General features: G+C 42.4%; 1 protein-coding gene across 2 annotated transcripts in view; it reads left to right on the top strand.

Moving 5' to 3' along the window:
• Window positions 1-605: 605 nt before the first annotated feature.
• Window positions 606-25,976, top strand: part of LOC139566208 (neuroligin-4, X-linked-like) — a 67,956-nt gene continuing 42,585 nt past the window's right edge. Inside the window, exons 1-3 of one of the 2 annotated variants that reach the window (XM_071387244.1) lie at window positions 606-926; window positions 10,361-11,143; window positions 19,208-19,267. In XM_071387244.1, the coding sequence (XP_071243345.1) occupies window positions 10,636-11,143; window positions 19,208-19,267 (568 nt within the window). In that variant the 5' untranslated portion in view covers window positions 606-926; window positions 10,361-10,635. Of the gene's footprint in view, window positions 927-10,360; window positions 11,144-19,207; window positions 19,268-25,976 lie in introns of those variants that run through there. The other variant, XM_071387245.1, reaches the window with a different exon arrangement.

The following is a 25,976-nucleotide window of genomic DNA, read 5'->3' as shown; positions in this document are numbered from 1 at the left end:
CTGCTTGTTGAAAATCCCAAATAACTTTTTCACTTTGTGTTATTATTCAGTTATTGATAGCTATAGGGCACGGTGTCTCAGCCAGTTTAAGGGCAGATTACCTCCATTTAAGCTTAATTAAATATATATGAAAACACTAACAGTTCAAATAGGATATGTTAGTGCTTGGCTACTGGATCGAAACTTTGCTTAAGCTGAATTCACGTTGCATATCAGGTGTAATGAATTGGCTCATTGTATAGCTGAATAGTTAGTTATAGATATTTGATACACGTTTCATTACAGGTACCTACATGGGTCGAACAGCCAGCCTGGGTGAATATGATCAACAAAACAAAACTACAGTATGCCCTACTACACCTGTTACCCTCCTGTCCTTTCCTCACGGATGCCAAAACTGGTCCATACTGGCAGCTGGTTAACAGTGATGGAGAGAATGCGGCAATCCATTGGCTGCAGGCTTTGTACATTTCATTTAGTGTAGTCCAATAGCAACTGGAGCTAGAGAGAGGGAGAAAGTGAGAGAGAGAGAGATAGAGAGAGGGGGAGGGGGGGGCGCGCGACTGAACAACCCTGGTCTTTCTATCCTTAAATCTCTCGTCTTTGCTGTCCGATCTCTCCTCGCTTTCTCTCTATTACGGCAATTAGATGCAGCACAATTGACCGTGCTACTACAACGACTCACTGAAATTACCTTATAGGCTATGTGTGTCATTAACAATCGGAAAGCTCAATTTTTCTTTTCTGCATAGAACCTGAAGCGGAGTTTGACTGTTTTTATCTGGACCCCACTGTCACGTTGGGATTTTCAGAGGAGCGCACACTGTGGAGTTTTATTTTTTCCGGTGTGGTGGTGTATATTTTAGTATCACATCCCTTGAAGTCAGGACTACGAGCTAAATTCACACAGTGGGAATACCGCAAAGGTAAGTCTTGTTATTAGCCTACAAATAGTTAGTAAACCCATTTTCTTTTTCACACAGTTTAGTTTAATTTAGACCACCTATAATTTGTTTGTTTTCTGGCTGTTTTCTGGCGGCTTTCCGATTATATGGCTTGTCCGGACTCGCGCTGCAGACATTTTGAGAAGAGCTTGACTACCACAGGGAATTCATTTTTGTCATTTGCTTAAAGTGCGTGGCGCGCAACCTGTTTTTCAGAAATGTGTATGATCATTATTCAATGTAATTATGAAAACAAACCATGTGTTGAACGAAATCGCCTGGCATTGGAAAGACGATTGAGCCATGCTCTACGCACTTTAAAGACGTGTTGAGGGGTTTCTTTGCTCAAAGCCAGAATGATCAAATTGTGGTTTATTCGCTTCTTATGTAAAGCGCCACAGCAACATGCGTTGGATTCGATAATGACAAATTGGCTATGGAGAAAAACAGGCAAAAAACGTATTATAGCCTAAGGGACATGCCATTCATAACCCTAATCGGCTGTGGCCACATTATTTCACACAAGCCCTTGGAAAGGGCTATCTGTGTTTGAACAGAATGCTATTTAATCCCTGCAGACGACAAGCGACTATTGGCATCATTGCTATGGAGATGCCATAATTAATGCCATTTAAGAATATAGGCTGGCTATAAGTGCAACTGTAACCATACACTCACCATCAGTATTGAAGGGCCAGGTCCACTGTCTGTCTGTCTCTGTCTGTCTGTCTGTCTGACTGTCATCTATATTGCACACAATAGCAGGCTTTTAGAATGGAAGAGGAGTGTCTTGCAGTGAACGTGTGTTTGACCCACCATTCAGCATAACTTGAACACCTCCGTATACCTATCAAAAGGTGTGAGGTGCATTGTAGACTGCAGATTCCCATCCAGGCTGAATCTGGCACCACATCACCAGAGTGAGTTCAGCGGAGAACCACAAGATGGTACTGTGGATATCTGGTAGATATTTGGGGATGAGACGAATTGGAAGAAATGCGTAGGCTACTGTCTTGAACATTCACCTTAACGAATCCTGATATGTTCTGTTACCTTGAAAACTGTACGCCCTTTTTTATCTTGGTTTCATTTTAAGATCGTTAAGATTTTTAGTCGTCGCGAAAGCAAGATATCTTATTCTCATGTCCATGTAGGCTGTAACCTCCAGTACGCAGGCGGACAAGCATGAGAGAAGGCTGTCACTCTCCTATGAATGATTCTTCAAGCTGTTCCACCAGCCCCTTGCCTTCTTTCATATTAGAAATAGGCTTGTGCTATTCGAATTGACACCGAGAATAATATTATAGACATTGTTAGAAATGTAACAGGCTTTAACAGTATTATTTGTAATGAATGAAAGGTCAACATTCTGGTCCCTAATAGGCCTGCGTGCATTTTTGATTAGATGTGATGGTAGACTGAAAGCTTCGGAGAGGCATCAGGTCTCAACCCAAATACTTATTGTAAATAATTGGTCTATATTGTCATAACACAATGTAAGTGTATTAATGCATCACAAAAGACGTTATAAAGCATCGTAGGTATGTACTTTATGGAAAGTGTTACCAAATAGGCTTACCTTTGACATTATTTGAACATTAGGCCTTTTTTAAATACACTTTACATATTTGGAGTGACACACTGTTATCATAGCTCTCCCAGTTGGTGACATCATTATAGACCTATTTGAGTCAGTCAGTCAGGCCTCCCCATCAGAAAATAAGACATTTCATTCACAATTGGAGACATTTTACCTCACTAGTGCAATTTTCCTCAAGAATAGGCCTGTGGGTGACAGGCCTATAGACGACATTCTGGGTATAACATGGCATAAGTGTCAAAATAGAACGTAGGCCTGCCTATCCAAATACACTGTACAGCATTTCAATTTGGAATCCAATAGTAGGCATAGCCATTCACTGTAAGACTGCATAAAACAACTGTATTATTATAATATACAATTATCCATAATTTAGCAAACATTTTTCTCCAAAGTGATTATTGTGCCTGCATACATTTTCATGTGGGTGGCCCCAGCGGGAATCAAACCGACAACCCTGGCCTTGCAAGTGCCATGCTCTACAAACTGAGCCACACAGGACCTACACAGTGTTAGCCTACTGAAGTAAAGTTCAATAGTTTAGCACTTTGTTACATGCATCCCATCCTATTTAGTAAATTGATATTTGGATGTTACTGGAATACACATTTTACCCATGTCTGCTGGCATGGTTACATAGAGCAAGGTTATTACAGTATCACAACGTCATGAGCTATCCTTATCAAATCAATCCTGTTTTAAAAAAAAAGTATTTGCTCCGTCCAAGTTCAACATGAATTGTCAACAAAACTATCATTACAAATGGCACGCACGCACGCACGCACGCACGCACGCACGCACGCATGCACGCACGCACGCACGCACGCACGCACGCACGCATGCACGCACGCACGCACGCACGCACGCACACACGCACACACACACACACACACACACACACATACACACACACACACACACACACACACACACACACTTTTTTCCAGTGTGGGCTCAGCGGTTGACAATATCTTTGTGTTCAGTACTGTCAACTTTGATAAATATCATTCCTTTATTGGTTGTCAAGGATCTCTGTCTGGCTTCCTTTCTATTGTGTCGTGTTTATCACCATCTTTAAGAGGCCAGTAAATGATGTCCTGTATGTGCATCATGAGAAGGTCAAGTAAAGTTCATGTTGAGTTTTGTTTGGTTCGCTTCCCAAATGGCACCCTATTTCCAATGGGCCCTGGTCAAAAGTAGTGCACTATATACAAAATAGGGTGCCATTTGGGACGCTGCTTAGTGGTGGTTTTTTTTTTGTCCGTTCAAGGACATTTTCTACTGAGTACCTATTTCAGTGAGGAGATACAGCTCCCTGAACCACATGTTTTATAATAATTAAAATGCAAATGATGGATTCAGCCTATACTGAAATTCAAAATACTTTTCTCTTGTAATCACACAGACAGTGAGAATAGTATGCCCCATCTCTCCATCTCTTCCATCTCTTCATATTCCATCTCTCTCCTTTTCTCCTCACTCTCTCTTTCTTGCGTGTTACTGGTAGGAAGGCAGACTGAATGTATTGCGTTTATACAGGAACTGCTGAAATATATGAACATAGTCCATTCCACCTTATTATTTCCTCAAGCAACATTAAACTGGACCATATTCTTGGATCACATTCCGTATCCTGTCTTTGTTTAGATTCTGGTTCTGTTTCTTACATTCAACTTTTACTTATTTATTTAATTATTCCATTTTGATGTCAAACAGAATCAAACAGAATATATGAACTCAACAATGGCAGTTAGGCATCCGATGTAATCCCCCTGGCAGTGTGAGTATCATTGTCATGCTGTGTTACAAGAGTGGGAAAGTAACTCATCGACGTCACTGATTTGACAAGCAGACCACCGTCGTCTCAGTCTGAACACCATCCGAGGGCGGAATGAGGCGAGAGAGGAGAGTCTCTTCTTCCTCCGAAATGAAATGAAATTACCTGCTGCATGCATAAGCCATCTGCTTCTGACACAAATGTCTGTGAGAGGCTTCTTAACCGGCCAGCTCTCCTATTCATGAGCCTTCACACATAAGCTCCTTGGTGGAGTAAAGTACCCTAAGAGAAATAATCTACTCAGTAGACTGGAGTATATCCCCCCCTTGCTTGGCTATGATACTATTAACAGAATGGTGGTAGATTGTATTGAAGTGTAGGAGGACATAGGTAGGCTAGTTTTGTGAATGGGGTGCTCTGGTTTTATATGGATAACCATGAGGAAATGTTTCCTACACTGTGGAGTGATTCCCATAAGAAAAAATACTAAAGCGTATATACAGTTGAAGTCGGAAATTGACATACCTTAGCCAAATGCATTTAAACTCAGTTTTTCACAATTCCTGACATTTAATCCTAGTAAAAAGCCACTGTCTTAGGTCAGTTAGGATTACCACTTTATTTTAAGAATGTGAAATGTCAGAATAATAGTAGAAAGAATGATACATTTCAGCTTTAATTTCTTTCATCACATTCCCAGTGGGTCAGAAGTGTACATACACTCAATTAGTATTTGGTAGCATTGCCTTTAAATTGTTTAACTTGGGTCAAACATTTTGGGTAGCCTTCCACAAGCTTCCCACAATAAGTTGGGTAAATTTTGGCCCATTCCTCCTGACAGAGCTGGTGTAACTGAGTCAGGTTTGTAGGCCTCCTTGCTCGCAGACACTTTTTCAGTTCTGCCCACACATTTTCTATAGGATTGAGGTCAGGGCTTTGTAATGGCCACTCCAATACCTTGCTTTTGTTGTCCTTAAGCCATTTTGCCACAACTTTGAAAGTATGCTTTGGGTCATTGTCCAGTTGGAAGACCCATTTGCGACCAATCTTTAACTTCCTGACTGATGTCTTGAGATGTTGCCTCAATATAGCCACATCATTTTCCTACCTCACGATGACATCTATTTTGTGAAGTGCACCAGTCCCTCCTGCAGCAAAGCACCCCCACAACATGATGCTGCCACCCACGTTCTTCACGGTTTCGGATGGTGTTCTTCGGCTTGCAAGTTTCCCCCTTTTTCCTCCAAACATAACGATGGTCATTATGGCCAAACAGTTCTATTTTTGTTTCATCAGACCAGAGAACATTTCTCCAAAAAGTATGATCTTTGTCCCCATGTGCAGTTGCAAACCGTAGTCTGGCTTTTTTATGGCGGCTTTGGAGCAGTGGCTTCTTCGTTGCTGAGCGGCCTTTCAGGTTATGTCGATATAGGACTCGTTTTACTGTGGATATAGATACTTTTGTACCTGTTTCCTCCAGCATCTTCACAAGTTCCTTTGCTGTTGTTCTGGGATTGATTTGCATTTTTCGCACCAATGTACGTTCATCTCTACAAGACAGAACGCGTCTCCTTCCTGAGCGGTATGATGGCTGCGTGGCCGCATGGTGTTTATACTTGCGTACTATTGTTTGTTTGGAAATTGTTCCCAAGGATGAGGTCTACAGTTTTTTTCTGAGGTCTTGATTTCTTTTGATTTTCCCATGATGTCAAGCAAAGAGGCACTGAGTTTGAAGGTAGGCCTTGAAATACATCCACAGGTACACCTCCTATTGACTCAAATTATGTCAATTAGCCTATCAGAACCTTCTAAAGCCATGACATCATTCTCTAGATTTTTCCAAGCTGTTTAAAGGCACAGTCAAATTAGTGCATGTAATCTTCTGACCCACTGGAATTGTGATGCAGTGAATTATAAGTGAAATAATCTGTCTGTAAACAATTCTTGGAAAAATTACTTGTGTCATGCACAAAGTACAGTCGTGGCCAAAACATTTTGAGAATGACACAAATATTAATTTTCACGAAGTCTGCTGTCTCAGTTTGTATGATGGCAATTTGCATATACTCCAGAATGTTATGAAGAGTGATCAGATGAATTGCAATTAATTGCAAAGTCCCTCTTTGCCATGCAAATGAACTGAATCCCCCAAAAACATTTCCACTGCATTTCAACCCTGCCACAAAAGGACCAGCTGACAGCATGTCAGTGATTCTCTCGTTAACACAGGTGTGAGTGTTGACGAGGACAAGGCTGGAGATAACTCTGTCATGCTGATTGAGTTTGAATAACAGGCTGGAAGCTTCAAAAGAAGGGTGGTGCTTGGAATCATTGTTCTTCCTCTGTCAACGATGGTTACCTGCAAGGAAACACGCCATCATTGCTTTGCACAAAAAGGGCTTCACATGCAAGGATATTGCTGCCAGTAAGATTGCATCTAAATTAACCATTTATCGGATCATCAAGAACTTCAAGGAGAGCGGTTCAAATGTTGTCAAGAAGGCTTCAGGGCGCCCAAGAAAGTCCAGCAAGCGCCAGGACCGTCTCCTAAAGTTGATTCAACTGCGTGATCAGGGCACCACCAGTACAGCGCATGCTCAGGAATGGCAGCAGGCAGGTGTGAGTGCATCTGCATGCACAGTGAGGCGAAGACTTTTGGAGGATGGCCTGGTGTCAAGAAAGGCAGCGAAGAAGCCACTTCTGAAAAACATCAGGGACAGACTTATATTCTACAAAGGGTACAGGGATTGGACTGCTGAGGACTGGGGAAAAGTCATTTTCTCTGATGAATCCCCTTTCCGATTGTCTGGGGCATCTGGGAAAAAGCTTGTCCGGAGAAGACAAGGTGAGCGCTACCATCAGTCCTGTGTTATGCCAACAGTAAAGCATCCTGAGACCATTCATGTGTGGGGCTGCTTCTCAGCCAAGGGAGTGGGCTCACTCACAATTTTGCCTAAGAACACAGCCATGAATAAAGAATGGTACCAACACATCCTCCGAGAGCAACTTCTCCCAACCATCCAGGAACAGTTTGGTGACATGATGGAGCACCTTGCCATAAGGCAAAAGTGATAACTAAGTGGCTCGGGGAACAAACCATCGATATTTTGGGTCCATGGCCAGGAAACTCCCCAGACCTTAATCTCATTGAGAACTTGTGGTCAATCCTCAAGAGGCGGGTGGACAAACAAAAACTCACAAATTCTGACAAACTCCAAGCATTGATTATGCAAGAATGGGCTGCCATCAGTCAGGATGTGGCCCAGAAGTTAATTGACAGCATGCCAGGGCGGATTGCAGAGGTCTTGAAAAAGAAGGGTCAACACTGCAAATATTGACTCTTTGCATAAACTTCATGTAATTGTCAATAAAAGGCTTTGACTCTTATGAAATGCTTGTAATTATCCTTCAGTATTCCATAGTAACATCTGACAAAAATATCTAAAGACACTTTGTGATAATTAATATTTGTGTCATTCTCAAAACTTTTGGCCACGACTGTAGATGTCCTAACCGACTTGTCAAAACTATAGTTTGTTTTAACAAGACATTTGTGGAGTGGTTGAAAAACGAGTTTTAATGACTCCAACCTAAGTGTATGTAAACAGTAAACAGTATTCACTGTAGTCCTATAGTATTTTAGTATTTCATATTTAATGTAGTATACTGTAGTGTTTACAGTTTACTATAGTATAAATACTGTGGTAAAAAAAAAGAGTAGGATGTACTATAGTAATTACTATAGCGTATTTTTCAGAATATAATGCAGTATACTGTAATATTTACTCTAGTGTGTTTGTGGACATTACTGTAGTATTTAGTATAGTGTTTTTGTTTTATTATATCTGACATAGTAGTAGGGAGCTTTTTCCTTGAGGAAACCTACTGGAGAAATGCTATACACTAAGCAAATGTTCCATAACCTGCAGGTAGGTAGAACTGGGTTCTGAACAGAGATTTCAAAGCACAAAATATGGTCTATACTTGGCATGTAGGTTTGTCACTTACAGGTGGGCACACATTGGGATATGGGAAGGGGAATGGGTAGGGTATATGTAAATAAAATACTGTCGTATTTTCTATATTTTTTTTTTTAGTGTTTTTGTGAACCGTAGTGTTTTTGCAGACATTTCTGTAGTATTTACTACCGTTTTTATGTGTGTGGATAATACTGTAGTTATAAGGGCACAAGACGAGACCCAAATGCAGACACAGGAGGCAGATGGTTGAGCTCCGATATTTATTATAACAAAAGGGGTAGGCAAAAGGCAGGTCGGGGACAGGTGAAAGTTCATAAACCAGGTCAGAGCCAAACCGTACCAGGCAATTCATTTTTTTATTTAACCTTTATTTAAGAACAAATTCTTATTTACAATGACGGCCTACCAAAATCCAAAACACCTCCTGCGGGGACAGGGGCCTGGGATTAAAATAAATAAATACAATATAAATATAGGACAAAACACACATCACAACAAGAGAGACAACACAACACTACATAAAGAGAGACCTAACAACAACATAGCAAGGCAGCAACACTTGACAACACAGCATGGTAGCAGCACAAAACATGGTACAAACATTATTGGGCACAGTCAACAACACAACAGGTCAATTAGGTAGAGACAACAATGCATCACAATAAGCAGCCACAACTGTCAGTAACAGTGTCCATGATTGAGTCTTTGAATGAAAAGATTGAGATAAAACTGTCCAGTTTGAGTGTTTGTTGCAGCTCGTTCCAGTCGATAGCTGCAGCGAACTGAAAAGAGGATCGACCCAGGGATGTGTGTGCTTTGGGGACCTTCAACAGAATGTGACTGGCAGAACGGGTGTTGTATGTGGAGGATGAGGGCTGCAGTAGATAACTCAGATAGGAGGGAGTGAGGCTTAAGAGGGTTTTATAAATAAGCCGGGTATACAGAGAAGACCAGGTTACAGAGGAGTATAGAGTGCAGTGATGTGTCCTATAAGGAGCATTGGTGGCAAATATGATGTCAGAATGGTAAAGATCGTCTAGCCGCTCGAGAGCACCTTCACCTGCCGATCTATAAATTATGTCTCCGTAATCTAGCATGGGTAGGATGGTCATCTGAATCAGGGTTAGTTTGGCAGCGATAGGTAGGGTCGAGATTAGAACAGGCAGAGTGGTCAGGCAGGTGGGTTCGGCGTCAGGACAGGCAAGGGTCAAAACCAGGAGGGCTAGGAAAAACAGAGACTGGGAGAAGGAGCTAGGAAAAACCGCTGGTTGACTTGGCAAAACAAGACGAACTGGCACAGAGAGACAGGAAACACAGGGATAAATACACTGGGGATAATAAGCGACACCTGGAGGGGGGTGGAGACAAGCACAAGGACAGGTGAAACAGATCAGGACGTGACAGTAGTATTTACTATAGTATAGTGTAGGATTCTACAGGATTCTACAGTATCCTAGAGTTAACTTCAGAATTCTATAGTAAACTGTAGTATTCTTTTATGTGTGTTTTGGGCTGCATACTTTTTCTCTCCCCTTTTCCAGAAGTGTGTACTTGCGCACGTCCTGTCAGGAATTTACAAGCATTGGATTGGTGTAATCATTGGCTAGAGAGTTTCCACCATTGTTAACTCCATAATGGCAAGTGTGCAAGTGCACACTTTAGGGAAATGGGTGGAAAATCATCGGGATGCAGCCTTGGAGTTTTCTTTTAGTGTAACTGCTGCTATGTGCAATGTTATCCTGACCATAACGATGATGTCACACAAGGTCACACAAGGTAATAAAGCAGTTTGCCAATATAGTATCTCTGTTGTTGATTCCACTCGAAACCACACTTTTATGTTGTTCTCTATTCCATGTTATTGATTTGTTAGAAAGATACAATTTCATGCTTTGCATCTCTTGTACATTTTGATCATACACAGAGGGGACTTGCAGTCATATATTTGCTATATGCTCAACAAGTGGACATCTATTGGAAGGGATTTGGACATCATACTGTATGTAGCCTTTGATGTGTCGAGGATTAACTTACATGTCCCATTCTGTCTTCCCTGCAGGGTAACCAACCAAGCTGGAACTGGGTCGACGAGCAAAGACATCTGGAGACAAATACAGGCACTGCACCCCCGACCAATGACCTACACGTAGACCCACTCTCTTGGGATGGGGGGCACCGAGTTGCACAAAACTGCTCTGATTGGCTGGAGCTCTGTCTGTCAGCTGTCAATCACAGCCTGAGGAGCAGGTTATTGGTCTGGGTTGCTGTGGGGGGTGGGAGAGGAGTTCCGGAACTTCCAGAACCACAATCTGCCTGGCTGAGCGCAGCAGGAGCATGTTGAGGGGAGCCAGGCCAGGGGGAACCAGTACCTCTCCATTGAGCTCTGGAGGAGCCACTATAGCCCATGGAATGGGGATGGTCTACCTATCTAAGGTCTACCTTCTCTTACGGATTGGCTTCCTGTTAACGTCTGTGTGTCTGCCGGTCGTGGCTCAGACCCCAGTCCACCCTGTTGTCACCACGAATTACGGGAAGCTGCGGGGGTTAAAGACGACGCTGCCCAATGAGATCCTAGGGCCCGTGGAGCAGTACTTGGGGATCCCGTACGCTTTGGCCCCTACAGGGGAGAGACGCTTCCAGCCCCCCGAGCCGCCCATGTCCTGGCCTGGGATCAGGAATGCTACCCAGTTCGCCCCTGTGTGTCCACAGTACCTGGAGGAAAAGTTACTCAACGATATGCTGCCGGTGTGGTTCACAGCCAACTTGGATACAGTGGTAACCTATATGCAGGATCAGAACGAGGACTGCCTGTACCTAAACATTTACGTGCCAACTGAGGATGGTATGTCACACCTTGATTAACACAAATATCTTGTTATCCTCTGTTTGCCTTTTTGTTTGTTTTGGCATTTCACTTTGCAGGTCCATTTGTTCTGAAGCAGTTCAAAGTGGCTGGGATAACTCCTTGAACCAGAAACGGTGGTGCACTTTTGATCAAAGTGCGATACTTTTACCAAAGGGCACAGTGATTTTTTGACTGAAGGCTTGAAATGAATGTGGACTACTGTATGTGGTGTGATAGAGAGAGAAAATGGATATTTAGACCTCCCGACTGTCTGAGGGCGTATGATTTCCCACTCCTGTCTATTCTATTCTGTAGCAGTCAACCTTCTCTCCTGTTGAATTGGGTGCAGTGCAGAAGTCCCGTTTGAGGTTTGAGTGAGCACTCCTGACTCGGAGTAGTTCTGACACTTACACCACTGATGTAATGCACTTACCCCCTTCAGGCCCCACCATCAGACTCCTACAGCAAGATAAAAGAAAATAAAGAGTTGGTTAACTTAGTGCAACTGGAACACAGACGTTTAAGGTCAACCATGAACTGTTGCTGGGCTGTCGCTGTCTCTTCTGAAGAGACAGACTCTTTCCGGTCTATGAAGGTCAATGTGAAGAGAATTCTCCAATGTATTCATACTGAACTCTAGACCTCTCTCTATGCTACATTTAGTCAGAGCTCTTGCGAGATTAAATAACACAGAAGGCGATAGATAATCTGACAATCCCAGTCCGGATGCCTGGGTCGTTACTCTGACATACTATTTCACAATCTCCAGAGAATTATAAGAACAGTTCTTATAATCACTGGCGTGAACTGAAATCTCTGTTCCCTGTGTGCAATTTTTCATTTACATGTAGGCAACTGGACTCAAATATGTAGGATGTCCAAGTGTATCCATTCTATCCAGTCATTTCTGTTGTAGTGTGGCTTTGCCAATAATGTGATAGGAAAGATATGGTTGTAGAAGTGGAGTGGATGGATCAAGGGTTAGAATTCTTGTGGACAGACAGTTGCTGCTGTCTATGCATTGTTTTAGCACAGTTCTCTGAACTCCTTGTTCTGTGTATTGGTAATATTAGCCCCTCAGGTAATATAACTAACCTCAGGTATCTTTCGTTTGCACACATTATGCCTTCTAACCTGAATTCATAGATGTCAATTACCGAAAGAAGGCAATTTCAGTATCAGTATATTAGGATATGTTTGCTGGCATTAAAATGTATGAATGCAGGCCATGAATGTTGATGTATTAAAAATCTCCTGAACTAACGCTACAGTTCTTAGCTTAAGGCAATTGGCCTGAAGGAAAAACTCAACAGCTCCTCTTCAGGAGTCAAGAACTCTCTCCATATTATTTTTGACTGCATCCCAAATGGCACCCTATTCCCTTACATAGTGCACTACTTTTGACCAGGGCCCTATTCCCTACTACATAGTGCACCACGTTTGCCATTTGGGACACAGCCTCTGTCTCCTCTTGTGGAGTCAGTCAGTGCTACATGGAAGACAACTCTCTCTCCCTGTTCTGTTCATCTTCTTCTCCTCCATACTGCCGGCTGCCCATCATCCTTACAGACGCCCTCAGAGTTGGCCTTTTCAAATCCTGTGTAATGTGGAGACATCCAGACAGCTCGGGATCAGAAAAGAGGATTTATAGTTTTGTAGTTGTCCTCTTGAAATGGACTGACAGATTAAGAACGGCCTTCCATTGTGTCATCTGATTTAAGTACCAAAGACTACGCCATATATAGTTAAATATTGATAACCTGCACAAGTTCTGTTCTTTTGTATCCTTTTGATTGTGCAGTGTGGGTGGTGAATTCTGTTTTGGCTAGCAAGGGTTGGCTTGTGAAAAGTGGTACATTTGGGATTGTATTTTAATGCCAGAGCTCCTTTAATTTTAGGTGTTATGTTGGTCTGTGCAGACAAAAAGCTGCAGTGTCTCTGTGTGTGTGTGTGTGTGTGTTTGTATGTCTGTGTGTGTGTGTGTGTGTGTGTGTGTGTGTGTGTGTGTGTGTGTGTGTGTGTGTGTGTGTGTGTGTGTGTGTGTGTGTGTGTGTGTGTGTGTGTGTGTGTGTGTATGATAGCTCCTGGAGCTGTTACTGGAGCTGGCTTTATCTTCCTCTGCAGTGGGTACTACTGCGGAGACCCGGGAGGTAAACCTGTTTTATTGTGAATTAATCAGAGTGAATATGGAGCCTCTTGAGGGCTCTTCTGGGTGAGAAGACAATACCACAGCAGGTCCGCGTCCCAAATGGCACCCTTTTCCCTATGTAGTGCACTACTTTTGACCACGGCCCATAGGGCTCTGGTCAAAAGTAGTGCACTATGCAGAGAATTGTGTGCCATTTGGGACACATCCCAGGTCTCATCTCTTTCTCTCTCCATCTTTAATTATGAACACCCTCCTACATTAGTTCTGTTTTACTATTCAACACTGGAACAGAAATAGAAAGCAGAAATTACAATAAATGTATTGCTTGTTACCTGCATATGTGCTCCCAGAGATAATGGCCTGTGATTTATCAGATCTTTGTTGGTTATAGGGGTGTATGGCTGTGGCCCACATCTTGGCTACAGTACATCCAAAATGACCCTCTGTTCCCTACAAACTGTACTTGGCACTGTTCATGAGGCTCTGGTCAAAAGTAGTGCACTATATAGGGAATAGGGTGCCATTTCAGACTCACATCCATCAATCGGATAGTGCAGCAGATAACCTGTATTCTTGTATTTCATTATAAATCCAATTCTCCTTTGCATAGAAACACAGGAGGGAGTAAAGCTACAGTGCATTGAAGAAAGAGAACAAATACATTGACAGGGCATGAATGACAGCTCAATACAGTATTATAGTAGGTTTACCTTGCCCTAGTGCTTTTTCTTGTGTGAGTGGCTTGTGTAAGAGAGAGCCGTGCTCTTTGGGCCCTTCCCAAATGGCAACCTATTCCCTATATAGTGCACTACTTTTACCAGGGCCCATAGGGAATGTCCACTAAAAGGGAATGGGGAGCCATTTGGGACGCAGGCCCTTCTCTGAGCATAAGTAGCCTGCCAATCCCAGTTGGGTTCACAGCACTGGAGCCTGAGCTATTAGCTGCCAGTCTGTCTGTGGTGAGTGTGCGATTCAGACAGCCAGTCATACGCATGGAGAGGCAGGCAAGGCCAGGCAGGCAGAGAGAGGACAATATCTCCAGGCTAGGTCATGAGACTGCACAAATGGCACCCAGAAGGCTCTGGTGAAAAGTTGGTACACTATAGGGACTAGGGTGCCTCTTTAGGGAAGAGGAAGAGGGCTCTGGTCAAAAGTAGCACACTATAGGGAATGGGGTGCCATTTGGGATGCAGACTCCAAAGACGTGCATCACTACAAACCTTGGACAACTCTGCATGCTCTCAGTTTTCCCTTTGACTTTTTCAAGGGCAACAAACAAACCAAGACTCAGTCAAACACTGAGACGGGATTCTTCTTTCATCTGGTCTGACAGATGCGCTGGGTGTCTGTCTGATGGTCGTACAGTGAGTGTGCGCGCGAGTGCATGCATGTGTGCGTGCACGTGTGTGGGTGTGTGTATGGACATTCTGTACAGGACAGATGTGGGAGTTAATGCTTTGCTGCGTTAAACTGACATGCCACTTGCCTTTGTTTGTGCAGCTCGAGATACCATTAACTGTGAGATTACAGGCCTGTTCAGTTGTGTGCGCGCGCGCGCGCGTGTGTGTGTGTGTGTGTCAAGCCTTAGGCCTCGTTATGTACTAACCAGCTAGCGATCTAGCGCCTCAGAGACACCAGACCAACATAGTGTCAAAACAAACAGTTATCATAGCAATGTTTGTTGCTATCTTTAAATGAGATAATATTTTAATTGGAACTAGAATGCAATCCAAATGGCACCCTATACCCTGTATAGTGATTACTTGTCACCAGGGCCTATAGGACTTTGGTCAAATATAGTGGACTTTCTAGAGGATAGGCCCTTATGGAAGATCACACGAATTTCACGTGAACACGTTAAGTGTTCCAAAAACACATGTTTTCATGTGATCACGTGATCTCATGTGAAGTTAATGTGATAACGTGTAAAGCAACATGTGATCACATGAAACTACACGTGAAAACATGTGAGCGCATCCCACTGGGCACAGACGTCAGTTCAACGTCTATTCCATCTTGGTTCCACGTCATTTCATAGAAAAGACATGGAAACAACATTGATTCAACCAGTGCGTGCCCAGTGGAACGCAAAGTGTTCCAAAAAGACGTTTTGACATGTGAAATCATGTGATCTTCCACGTCTAATCATGTGGTTTCTCTTGAAGGCAGGTGGGATGCAACCACAGTCTGACACCAGCAAAGTGGCTACTCAATGTTACACGATGCTACTCCTGTCTCAGCTGTCTTAATCTTAATGATCATCCTTATTACTCTGATGGGTCTGTCAGTGAGTCAATCTGCAGTGCCTATCTGAGAATGAAGTCTATAATCAACCAGGTATTCTCACACCACGGCAGGCTAACGGTCCAGTTGAAGATCTAGCAATGGCTAATCACATCATCTTAACAACACGTCCATCTCAAATAACCTAAGACCCAAATCAGACCCCTGTAGAGAAGGGGTCTAACACTACCTGCACATTACAGTACAGACACTATTACAACCCATACAGCCTCTGTATTCATAAATCACACACTGTTACCGGGCTGGCGATGGAAATTACCTCAGTGTCTCTAATGCCTTGAGGTCATAACACTACTAAATCAAATCAAATCAAATGTTATTTGTCACAAGGCAGTCGAACAAACAAAATGCCGTTACAGACACAAAGTAGAGTCGCAATTCAACGGCTCAGACACAAGACGTATGTGGCAGGGTCTACAGGCAATTACGAACTACAAAAAGAAAACCAGCCACGTCACGGACACTGACGTCTTGCTTCCAGACAAACTAAACACCTTCTTTGCCCACTTTGAGTATAATACAGTGCCACCGTCGCGGCCTGCTAACAAGGACTGCGCCCCCCCCCCCTTCTCCGTGGCCGACTGTTAACCCTCGCAAGGCTGCTGGCCCAGAAGGCATCCCTAGCCGCGCACTCAGAGCATGCGCAGACCAGCTGGCTGGTGTGTTTACAGACATATTCAATCATTCCCTATCCCAGTCTACTGTCCCCACATGCTTCAAGATGGCCACCATTGTTCCTGTACCCAAGAAGGCAAAGATAACTGAACTAAATGACTACCACCCCGTAGGTAGCACTCACTTCTGTCATCACGAAGTGCTTTGAGAGACTAGTCAAGGATCATGTCGCCTCCACCTTCCCGGCCACCCTAGACCCACTTCAGTTTGCATACCTCCCCAACAGGTCCACAGACGATGCAATCGCCATCACACTGCACACTGCCCTATCCCATCTGGACAAGAGGAATAGCTATGTAAGAATGTGGTTCATTGACTACAGCTCAGCATTCAAGTTTGCAGACGACACAACAGTAGTGGACTTGATTACCAACAACGACGACACAGCCTACAGGGAGGAGGTGAGGGCACTCGGAGTGTGGTGTCAGAAAAACAACCTCTCACTCAATGTCAACAAAACAAAGGAGATGATCGTGGAATTCAGGAAACAGCAGAGGGAGCACCCCCTTATCCACATCGAAGGGAGAGCAGTGGAGAAGGTGGAAAGTTTTAAGTTCCTCAGCTTACACATCACAGACAAACTGAAGTGGTCCACCCACCCAGACAGTGTAGTGAAGAAGGCACAACAGCATCTCTTCAACCTCAGGAGGCTGAAGAAATTTGGCTTGTCACCCAAAACCCTGACAAACTTTTACAGATGCACAATCGAGAGCATCCTGCCGGGCTGTATCACCGCCTGGTACGGCAACTACACCGCCCTCAACCACAAGGCTCTCCAGATGGTGGTGCGGTCTGCACAACGCACCACCGGGGGAAAACTACCTGCCCTCCATGACACCTACAGCACCCGATGTCACAGGAAGGCCAACAAGATCATCAAGGACAACAACCACCCACACCACTGCCTGTTCACACCGCTACCATCCAGAAGGCGAGGTCAGTATAGGGGCATCAAAGCTGGGACCGAGAGACTGAAAAACAGCTTCTATCTCAAGGCCATCAGACTGCTAAACAGCAATCACTAACTCAGAGAGGCTGCTGCCTACATTGAGACCCAATCACTGTCACTTTAATGAAAGGATCTCTAGTCACTTTAAGTAATGCCACTTTAATAATGTGTACATACAGTTGAAAGCGGAAGTTCACATACACTTTGGTTGGAGTCATTAAAACTCGTTTTTCAACCAAATTTCTTGTTAACAAACTATAGTTTTGGCAAGTCGGTTAGGACATCTACTTTGTGCATGACACAAGTAATTTTTCCAACAATTGTTTACAGACAGATTATTTCACTTATAATTCACTGTATCTCAATTCCAGTAGGTCAGAAGTTTCCATACACTATGTTGACTGTGCCTTTAAACAGCTTGGAAAATTCCAGAAAATTATGTCATGGCTTTAGAAGCTTCTGATAGGCTAAGTGACATAATTTGAGTCAATGGAGGTGTACCTGTGGATGTATTTCAAGGCCTACCTTCAAACTCAGTGCCTCTTTGCTTGACATCATGGGACAAAAGTACGCAAGTATAAACACCATGGGACCACGCAGCCGCCATACTGCTCAGGAAGGAGAAGCGTTCTGTCTCGTAGAGATGAACGTACTTTGGATCGAAAAGTGCAAATCAATCCCAGAACAACATCAAAGGACCTTGTGAAGATGCTGGAGGAAACAGGTACAATATTATCTATATCCACAGTAAAACGAGTCCTATATCGACATAACCTGAAAGGCCGCTCAGCAAGGAAGAAGCCACTGCTCCAAAACCACCATAAAAAAGCCAGACTACGGTTTTGCAACTGCACATGGGGACAAAAATTGTACTTTCTGGAGAAATGTCCTCTGGTCTGATGAAACAAAAATAGAACTGTTTGGCCATAATGACCATCGTTATGTTTGGAGGAAAAAGGGGGAGGCTTGCAAACCGAAGAACACCATCCCAACCGTGAAGCACGGGGGTGGCAGCATCATGTTGTGGGGGTGCTTTGCTGCAGGAGGGACTGGTGCACTTCACAAAATAGATGGCATCATGAGGCAGGACAGTTATGTGGATATATTGAGGCAACATCTCAAGACATCAGTCAGGAAGTTAAAGCTTGGTTGCCAATGGTTCTTCCAAATGGACAATGACCCAAAGCATACTTCCAAAGTTGTGGCAAAATGGCTTAAGGACAACAAAGTCAAAGTATTGGAGTGGCCATCACAAAGCCCTGACCTCAATCCTATGGAACATTTGTGGGCAGAACTGAAAAAGCGTGTGCGAGCAAGGAGGCCTAATAACCTGACTCAGTTACACCAGCTCTGTCAGGAGGAATGGGCCAAAATTCACCCAACTTATTGTGGGAAGCTTGTGGAAAGCTACCCAAAATGTTTGACCCAAGTTAAACAACTTAAAGGCAATGCTACCAAATACTAATTGAGTGTATGTAAACTTCTGACCCACTGGGAATGTGATGAAAGAAATGAAAGCTGAAATGTATCATTCTCTCTAATATTATTCTGACATTTCACATTCTTAAAATAAAGTGGTGATCCTAACTGGCGTAAGACAGGATTTTTTTACTAGGATTAAATGTCAGGAATTGTGAAAACTGAGTTTAAATGTATTTGGCTAATGTGTATGTAAACTTCCGACTTCAACTGTTCTTACCTGTACTAAACATCTGTGTTTTGTGAACAATTCTTATCAGAATGCTGTGTTGGTGCTCCTAATTTTATGTGTCATGCTATCCAGTTGGTTGAACCACTTACTGTTAGAATGAATATGTTTCCACAAGAATCTTATTCTCAACAGAAACGCCAAAGATTTGGAAAGTTTTCAATGCATTTTCATCATTTATTTTAGTTTTTTATAAGAGCCTGTTTTTAAAATTTATTTTACATATTTGTCTCCCCTCATCCCCTCTACTTTTCTCCCTCCTGTTGTTGACCGTAGGAGCCAACTCAAACAGTCAAGGAGGTGATTTCACCAATAATGATGGTGACGAAGACAAAGGTATTTTTCTGTCTTTTTCCCGTTTTTGACCCCCAAAAAAGAAAAGCCTGATATTCATGCATGTACAAAACTTTTTTTAGATACATTTTTTGTGAATTTTTTTGTTTAGTTTTTTTCCCCCTTTTTATCCCTTGAAGTGCATATCAATGGGCACCTCTTTGATCTTCCTTTTTTTAAACAACCTCTTTCCTCTTTGGAGATGCAGATCATAATTTACAGCGAATCAGAAGGTCGTGTACTAAGGGTGAATGGTCACCTATAAATGGGGAATGAGGTGTACCCACCACATAGTCACCACAAGAATCTCCCCCCTCACTCCCCCTTTGCTGCAAAGTGAAAGATGTTAAATTGAAACTCTGCATGTATTTTCTCTGGCCTCCTCGGAGGTGAAGTTATTAAACAGTCATGTTTTCCCTTTAGTTTATTTTCTTCTTTCTTTTTCTTCATTGCTCGGTGAAGCATGAGCACTACACTAACCCACGTTTGTTCCGTTTTGACAGTTGGAAACCTTGTTCATTTGTAACTCTGTCAAAGTCTCTGTCATATGGTTTCTGTTCGCTTTCTTGTGCTTGGTACTATTAACCCAAAATGGTGGTGTTTCTCTAAAGATCTGGGGATGTCTAGGAGATGAGTGAAAGCACTGGGGAAATGTTTCAGTGACGATAAGGCGCAGGTTGTCTTCATGGTTTTAAAATCAAAGGGCAGAGCTCTGACATTTTTAGATCACCGTGCTACGACGGTTGGCATTCTCTTTCTCAAAAGCTGCAACACTAGAAGGTGTCGTCTTTTATCCCCTCAGAACATACCAGGCTTTATCCAGGCATTTTCTACCTCTCAATGACGTACTGTAGAAAATCCAGATTGCCTGCTTATAGCCGTCTTGATAATGTGAAACGGTAATAGGCCTAGGTAGGTAGGAGTGAAAGCTGTGAATAAGGTTCACCTTAAATCCCTATTAGGAGAGATTGCTAAAGGTATGCATGAACTTTTCTTCATAACCTTTTTCTCATGTCATTATCAGACATGTTTATTTCTTCTTTTTGTACCCCTCAGAAATCTAAGTATATATTGTCCCCTTTAGAATCGACTGGTAATTTCCATGAATGCCTTTACTGTTTTCTCAATGTGTATTGTCTGATCCACTGGGTAAGAATCTCTCTCTCTGTGTGTACAGATGCACAAGTTTAACTAAATGTTCAGACTGTTTCTGCTGAAGAAAGCAATGTTCAGATTTTGAAATGCCTGGATAAACATTTTATCCATCCAGGCATTTCAAAAGTACACGGCAGTACTTCATTTTAAGAAGTACTGCCGTGTCGTGTCAAACCCACGCCTTTGTTTTCAGGAGTGCTACTACCAGTGCAGAATCGATGCTCACTGACTGTTTGAACATCTGCACTGGAGATGAATTACCCCCACCAGTTCCCCTGAGGTTATAACTCTGCTGCCATAGAGTACAGAGACACCTCCCGCACACATGCACACATTCCTGTGCACGCGCACGTGCACACACACACACTGACGCACGGAAAGGACGCACACACACACACGCACGCATGCGCACCTCGCTCACAGCACAACAATGCAGCTCACTGAGTCCCTCCTTCCTCTAACTACTACCTCCTCTGCTGCAGTTCCCTCACTAAAAACACTCACCTCAGGCTTAAATGAGACAGAAGCGTATTCCTATTCTCTTGGAAGTTTTAAATGGCTGCATTTGAAAACGATTTTTTTCTCCCTTCGGCCTCAAGGAAACGTTGAAATGAGCGACCAAATATATCCTTATTATTTCATGACTTAGTTTGGAGTAAGAAAGAAAGGGTATTATTTGAAATGTCTCTGTAATTGAGACCATGTCTAAGTACATTAGAGGTGTGGAGTGTGTACGTACGTACTTCAAAACTATAGTGTGGTAGCTAATATAATGCCTTTGAGACATCTGACACTAAGCTCTGCACAATTTTCTTTTTGTTAATTGTTATTCTGTTTTCCTTGACAGGTCTCTGTATGGCACATAAAGACGTGTGTAGAGATTGTGTTAAAGCAAGATCGTATCCAAATCGACACCAAACTGTGAAAAAAACGTACTGAAACGGGGAGGGATTACCTTAACTCGTCCAATAAGACACACTAGTTTACGTTTGCGAAACATTTTCCTACGATGTGCTCTAATGATTACGACCCAGCTCTATCAAACAGGAACAGGAAGTGTGACCAGCTACTTCCTGTCTGACTGTGGGTTTGGAGGAGCTCACTGTTCCCCCTGTATGGTCATTAACTGCCATCTCCCATCCCTCCATCCCTTCCATCCATCCCTTTCATCCCTCTATCCCATTACTAACACTTGGAAAATGCTGAAACCAATGGAAAATTCTGATGACCCACCCTCCCCTACTCGCTCCCTCCCTTCTCCCCCTTTATCTCTCCTCTCCCTCTCTCCCTACTCTCCCTTCTCTCTCTACCTTCTCTCCCTCTCTCCCACCTCTCCCTCCTCTCTCCCGCTCCATATAGAGATGAGTAATGTGTGCGGCGCCGCTGTGCCCATGGAGGAATATATTATCCCCCCAGCCCGGTATGGCAGTGATGAATATCTAGGGCATGCTCACTGCGGAGTCACCCAGCCAGGGACCTCAGCTAGGCAGCTCCATGCAGCTCCTTTACAGAGACAGAGCACAGAGAGAATAGAGAGAATAGAGAGAGAGGGAAAGAAAGAGAGAGAGAGAGAGAGAGAGAGAGAGAGAGAGAGAGAGAGAGAGAGAGAGAGAGAGAGAGAGAGAGAGAGAGAGAGAGAGAGAGAGAGAGAGAGAGAGAGAGAGAGAGAGAGAGGGGGAGGGGTAAGAGGGATGGGGAGAGAGAAGAGAGATAGGTAGAGGGAAGAGAGAAGCGAGAAATGTGTTCTCTTCTCTCCTCTCTCCTCTCTCTCTCTTTCGTGGCGCTCTCTCTCCTTCTCTCTCCTCTATCTCTGTCTCCACTCTCTTCCCTCTCCCTCTCTCTATTTCTGTTTTAAGTGCTCTGCAGTGACCGGATGGGGACACGCTGGGACAAGGAGACCCTAAGACAACCCCTTCCGAAAATATTAAAAATAAAAAACCATGCTCCTAAAATCTGCCATGGTCTTTTAGAATGGATCAAAGTTGCTTCTCTGTCTTCATCTCCTCCAGTTCAACATCCCCAGAGCAAGTCAACATTATTAGAGATGTAGAGTGACAGCCAATTTGCCTTCTATGTTTGATCGAAGGCCAGCCAAATTCCATCTCGGAACATAGAACTCAGAGCCTAGCTTTAAAGAAGAGCCTGAAAACGTCTACTTTTCTAAAACATTTTTAGGGGTGGATCAGCTTAATATTGCGGAAAGATTGTTGCTTCCATCAATGTAATTGTCTGCATCATTTCCAATCCCCCATATCTTTTTTTAGTAAATATATATATTCATATACAGTTGAAGTCGGAAGTTTACTCCGTTAAACTCAGTTTTTCACAATTCTATGTCTTCTGTTTCTTTGTTTTTGGCCGAGTGTGGTTCCCAATCAGAGGCAGCTGTCTATCGTTGTCTCTGATTGGGGATCATACTTAGGCAGCCCTTTTTCCCACCATTAGGTTGTGGGATCTTGTTTTCTGTTTAGTGTCTTAGCCTGACAGAACTGTGCGCTTTCGTTTTCGCATTTGTTATTTTTTGTTTGAGTGTTTTTGAATAAAGAATCATGAACACTTTCCACGCTGCGCTTTGGTCTACTCTTCCTACCACCAACGAGAGCCGTTACATTAACTTCCTGACTGATGTCTTGAGATGTTTCTTCAATATTTCCAGATAATTTTAAATCCTCATGAAGCCATCTATTTTGTGAAGTGCACCAGTCCCTCCTGCAGCAAAGCACCCCAGAACATGATGCTGCCACCCCCGTGCCTCACGGTTGGGATGGTGTACTTCGGCTTGCAAGCCTCCCCCTTTTTCCTCCAAACATAACGATGGTCATTATGGCCAAACAGTTCTATTTTTGTTTCATCAGACCAGAGGACATTTCTCCAAAAGTACGATCTTTGTCCCCATGTGCAGTTGCAAACCGTAGTTTGGCTTTTTCATAGCGGTTTTGGAGCAGTGGTTTCTTCCTCACTGAGCGGCCTTTAAGGTTATGTTGATATAGGACTTGTTTTACTGTGGATATAGATACTTTTGTACCTGTTTCATCCAGCATCTTCACAAGGTCCTTTGCTGTTGTTCTGGGATTGATTTGCACTTTTCTCACCAAAGTACATTCATCTCTACGAGACAGAACGCATCTCCTTCCTGAGCGGTATGACAGCTGCGTGGTCCCATGGTGTTTATAGTTGCGCACTATTACTTGTACAGATGAACGTGGTACTTCAGGCATTTGGAAATTGCTCTCAAGGATGAACCAGACTTGTGGAGGTCTACAGTTTTTTTTCTGAGGTCTTGGCTGATTTCTTTTGATTTTTCCCATGAAGCAAAGAGGCACTGAGTTTGAAGGTAAGCCTTGAAATACATCCACAGGTACACCTCCCATTGACTCAAATGATGTCAATTAGCCTATCAGAAGCTTCTAAAGCCGTGACATCATTTTCTGGATTTTTCCAAGCTGTTTAAAGGCACAGTCAACTTAGTGTATGAAAACGTCTGACCCACTGGAATTGTGATACAATGGATTATAAGTGAAATAATCTGTCTGTAGACAATTGTTGGAAAAATGACTTGTGTCATGCACAAAGTAGATGTCCAAACCGACTTGCCAAAACTATAGTTTGTTCACAATACATTTTTGGAGTGGTTGAAAAACTAGTTTTAATGACTCCAACATAAGTGTATGTAAACTTCCGACTTCAACTGTATATAGACATACATCCTTTTTTTAGAATATATTATTCCCCGCAAACCCTACCACCATTCCCCCAATTGGAGTAAACTAATAAACAGTAACACTTAGGCTTCTACCTTCAGTTTATACAGACACATTTTACAGACACAATCTATTTTACAATAGTTATATTTTGTTTGTTTTTAGTCCTTCCTCTATTTCTGATGTCCACCCAGTTCTATTTGTAACTGTGTTATTTCACAACATTTTTTAACCTAAATACATTTTATAGACCCCGTATGTTTTAGATTGGTTATCTTATTAGTTCTACCCTTCAGCTCCATTCAACCCCTCCCATCTTTCTCTTAACACCATATATTTTTCAGCTGTGCTGTGATGTTTCACAAAAGTATTGAACCTTTCTATTCTCATAGCTTCTACAGATTGTAAATTAAAGGCACATTTTTTTGCTAAAATAAATATTATATTATTGATTGATTGACTATGGCTTTTCAAATCACCAGGTATTTATATCTGCAGCATTAGTTCTAGGCAAATGTTGCAATTCTTCAGCCACTCCTGGACCTGTGACCAAAAACGAGCTATATATGGACAGTACCAAAATAAATGATCTAATGACTCTGCCTCCTCACAGCAAAATTTGCGGAGCTGGGAAGATTGTATCCCCCATATATGTATATAACATTCTATTGGTTTTGAATCTGGCGTTGTTTTGCGTGTCAATTCACAATTCATCATAAAAAATCTCTTCCCAACTATTTTGCAATTTATATGACACAGCTGTCAATTTTTTGGTCCTTAAATGAAATTGGTATATGTTTTTATTTATCACACTTTTCTTTAACCATTTATGTTCTTTAATGCAGGGCCGACAGACAAGTTCTTTACTTTTTTCCCCTTCTACTTGTCTTTTCCATTTTTGTGGTAATGCTGCAATTAGCTGGTTGTAATTTTGGGTAGAGCAGACATTTCCATATGTCTGTGTTAGCTGCGTGTGTGACATAACTCCACCAGTCCTATTTATGATATCATTCACTAAAATTATACCTTTTTGAAACATTTCATTGAAAAATATGTTTAAAAAAAATAAATTTGTATTTTTGAGTTTAACCACAATATTTGTTGTATTATTTGTTATGTCTTTTCAGGTGGATTCAACTGAAATTGCAACCAACTTTCTAAGGCTTGTTTAACAAAATAAAGATATTTTTGAGATTATTTCCTTTTCAAACAACTGAAAGTGAGCAGGTGTAATCTGAATAAAGGGGAAAAGGCCATTCCTGAACATGGGGTGAGACATTCCTACCAATTTACTAGAGAACCAGTTTGGATTTAAGTATAACTTTTGTATGACTGACGCCTTTAGTGAGAGGTCTAATGCTTTAATATTTAATAATTTCTGCCTTCCGAATTCATATTCATTATATAAATAGGCCCTTTTAATTTTGTCTGGCTTGCCATTCCAAATAAAATTGAATATTTTTTGTTCATATAATTTAAAAAGCCGGTCACTAGGTGTAGGCAAAACCATAAGCAAATAGGTCAACTGTGATATGACTAAAGAGTTAATAAGGGTGATTTTTCCACAAATAGACAGGTATTTTCCTTTCCATGGTAGCAAGTTCTTATCTATTTTTGCTAACTTTCTATAAAAATGTATTGGAGTGAGATCATTTCTTTCTTTTGGGATTTGTATACCGAGTATGTCCACATCCCCGTCAGACCATTTTATTGGTAAACTACACGGTAATGTAAAATGTGCATTTTTTTGTGATCCAATACGTAATATCATATATCAATATCACTTATCATAATTTGGTTTTAATCCAGAGAGGTTAGCAAAAGTATCTAGATCCTCTATGAGGCTGTGGAGGGAT

This window comes from Salvelinus alpinus, chromosome 38 (assembly GCF_045679555.1).
Source record: "Salvelinus alpinus chromosome 38, SLU_Salpinus.1, whole genome shotgun sequence".
In the NCBI taxonomy this organism is placed as follows: domain Eukaryota; kingdom Metazoa; phylum Chordata; class Actinopteri; order Salmoniformes; family Salmonidae; genus Salvelinus; species Salvelinus alpinus.
Note: the sequence above shows the minus strand (reverse complement) of the source record. Positions and strands in the feature narration are given on the sequence as shown.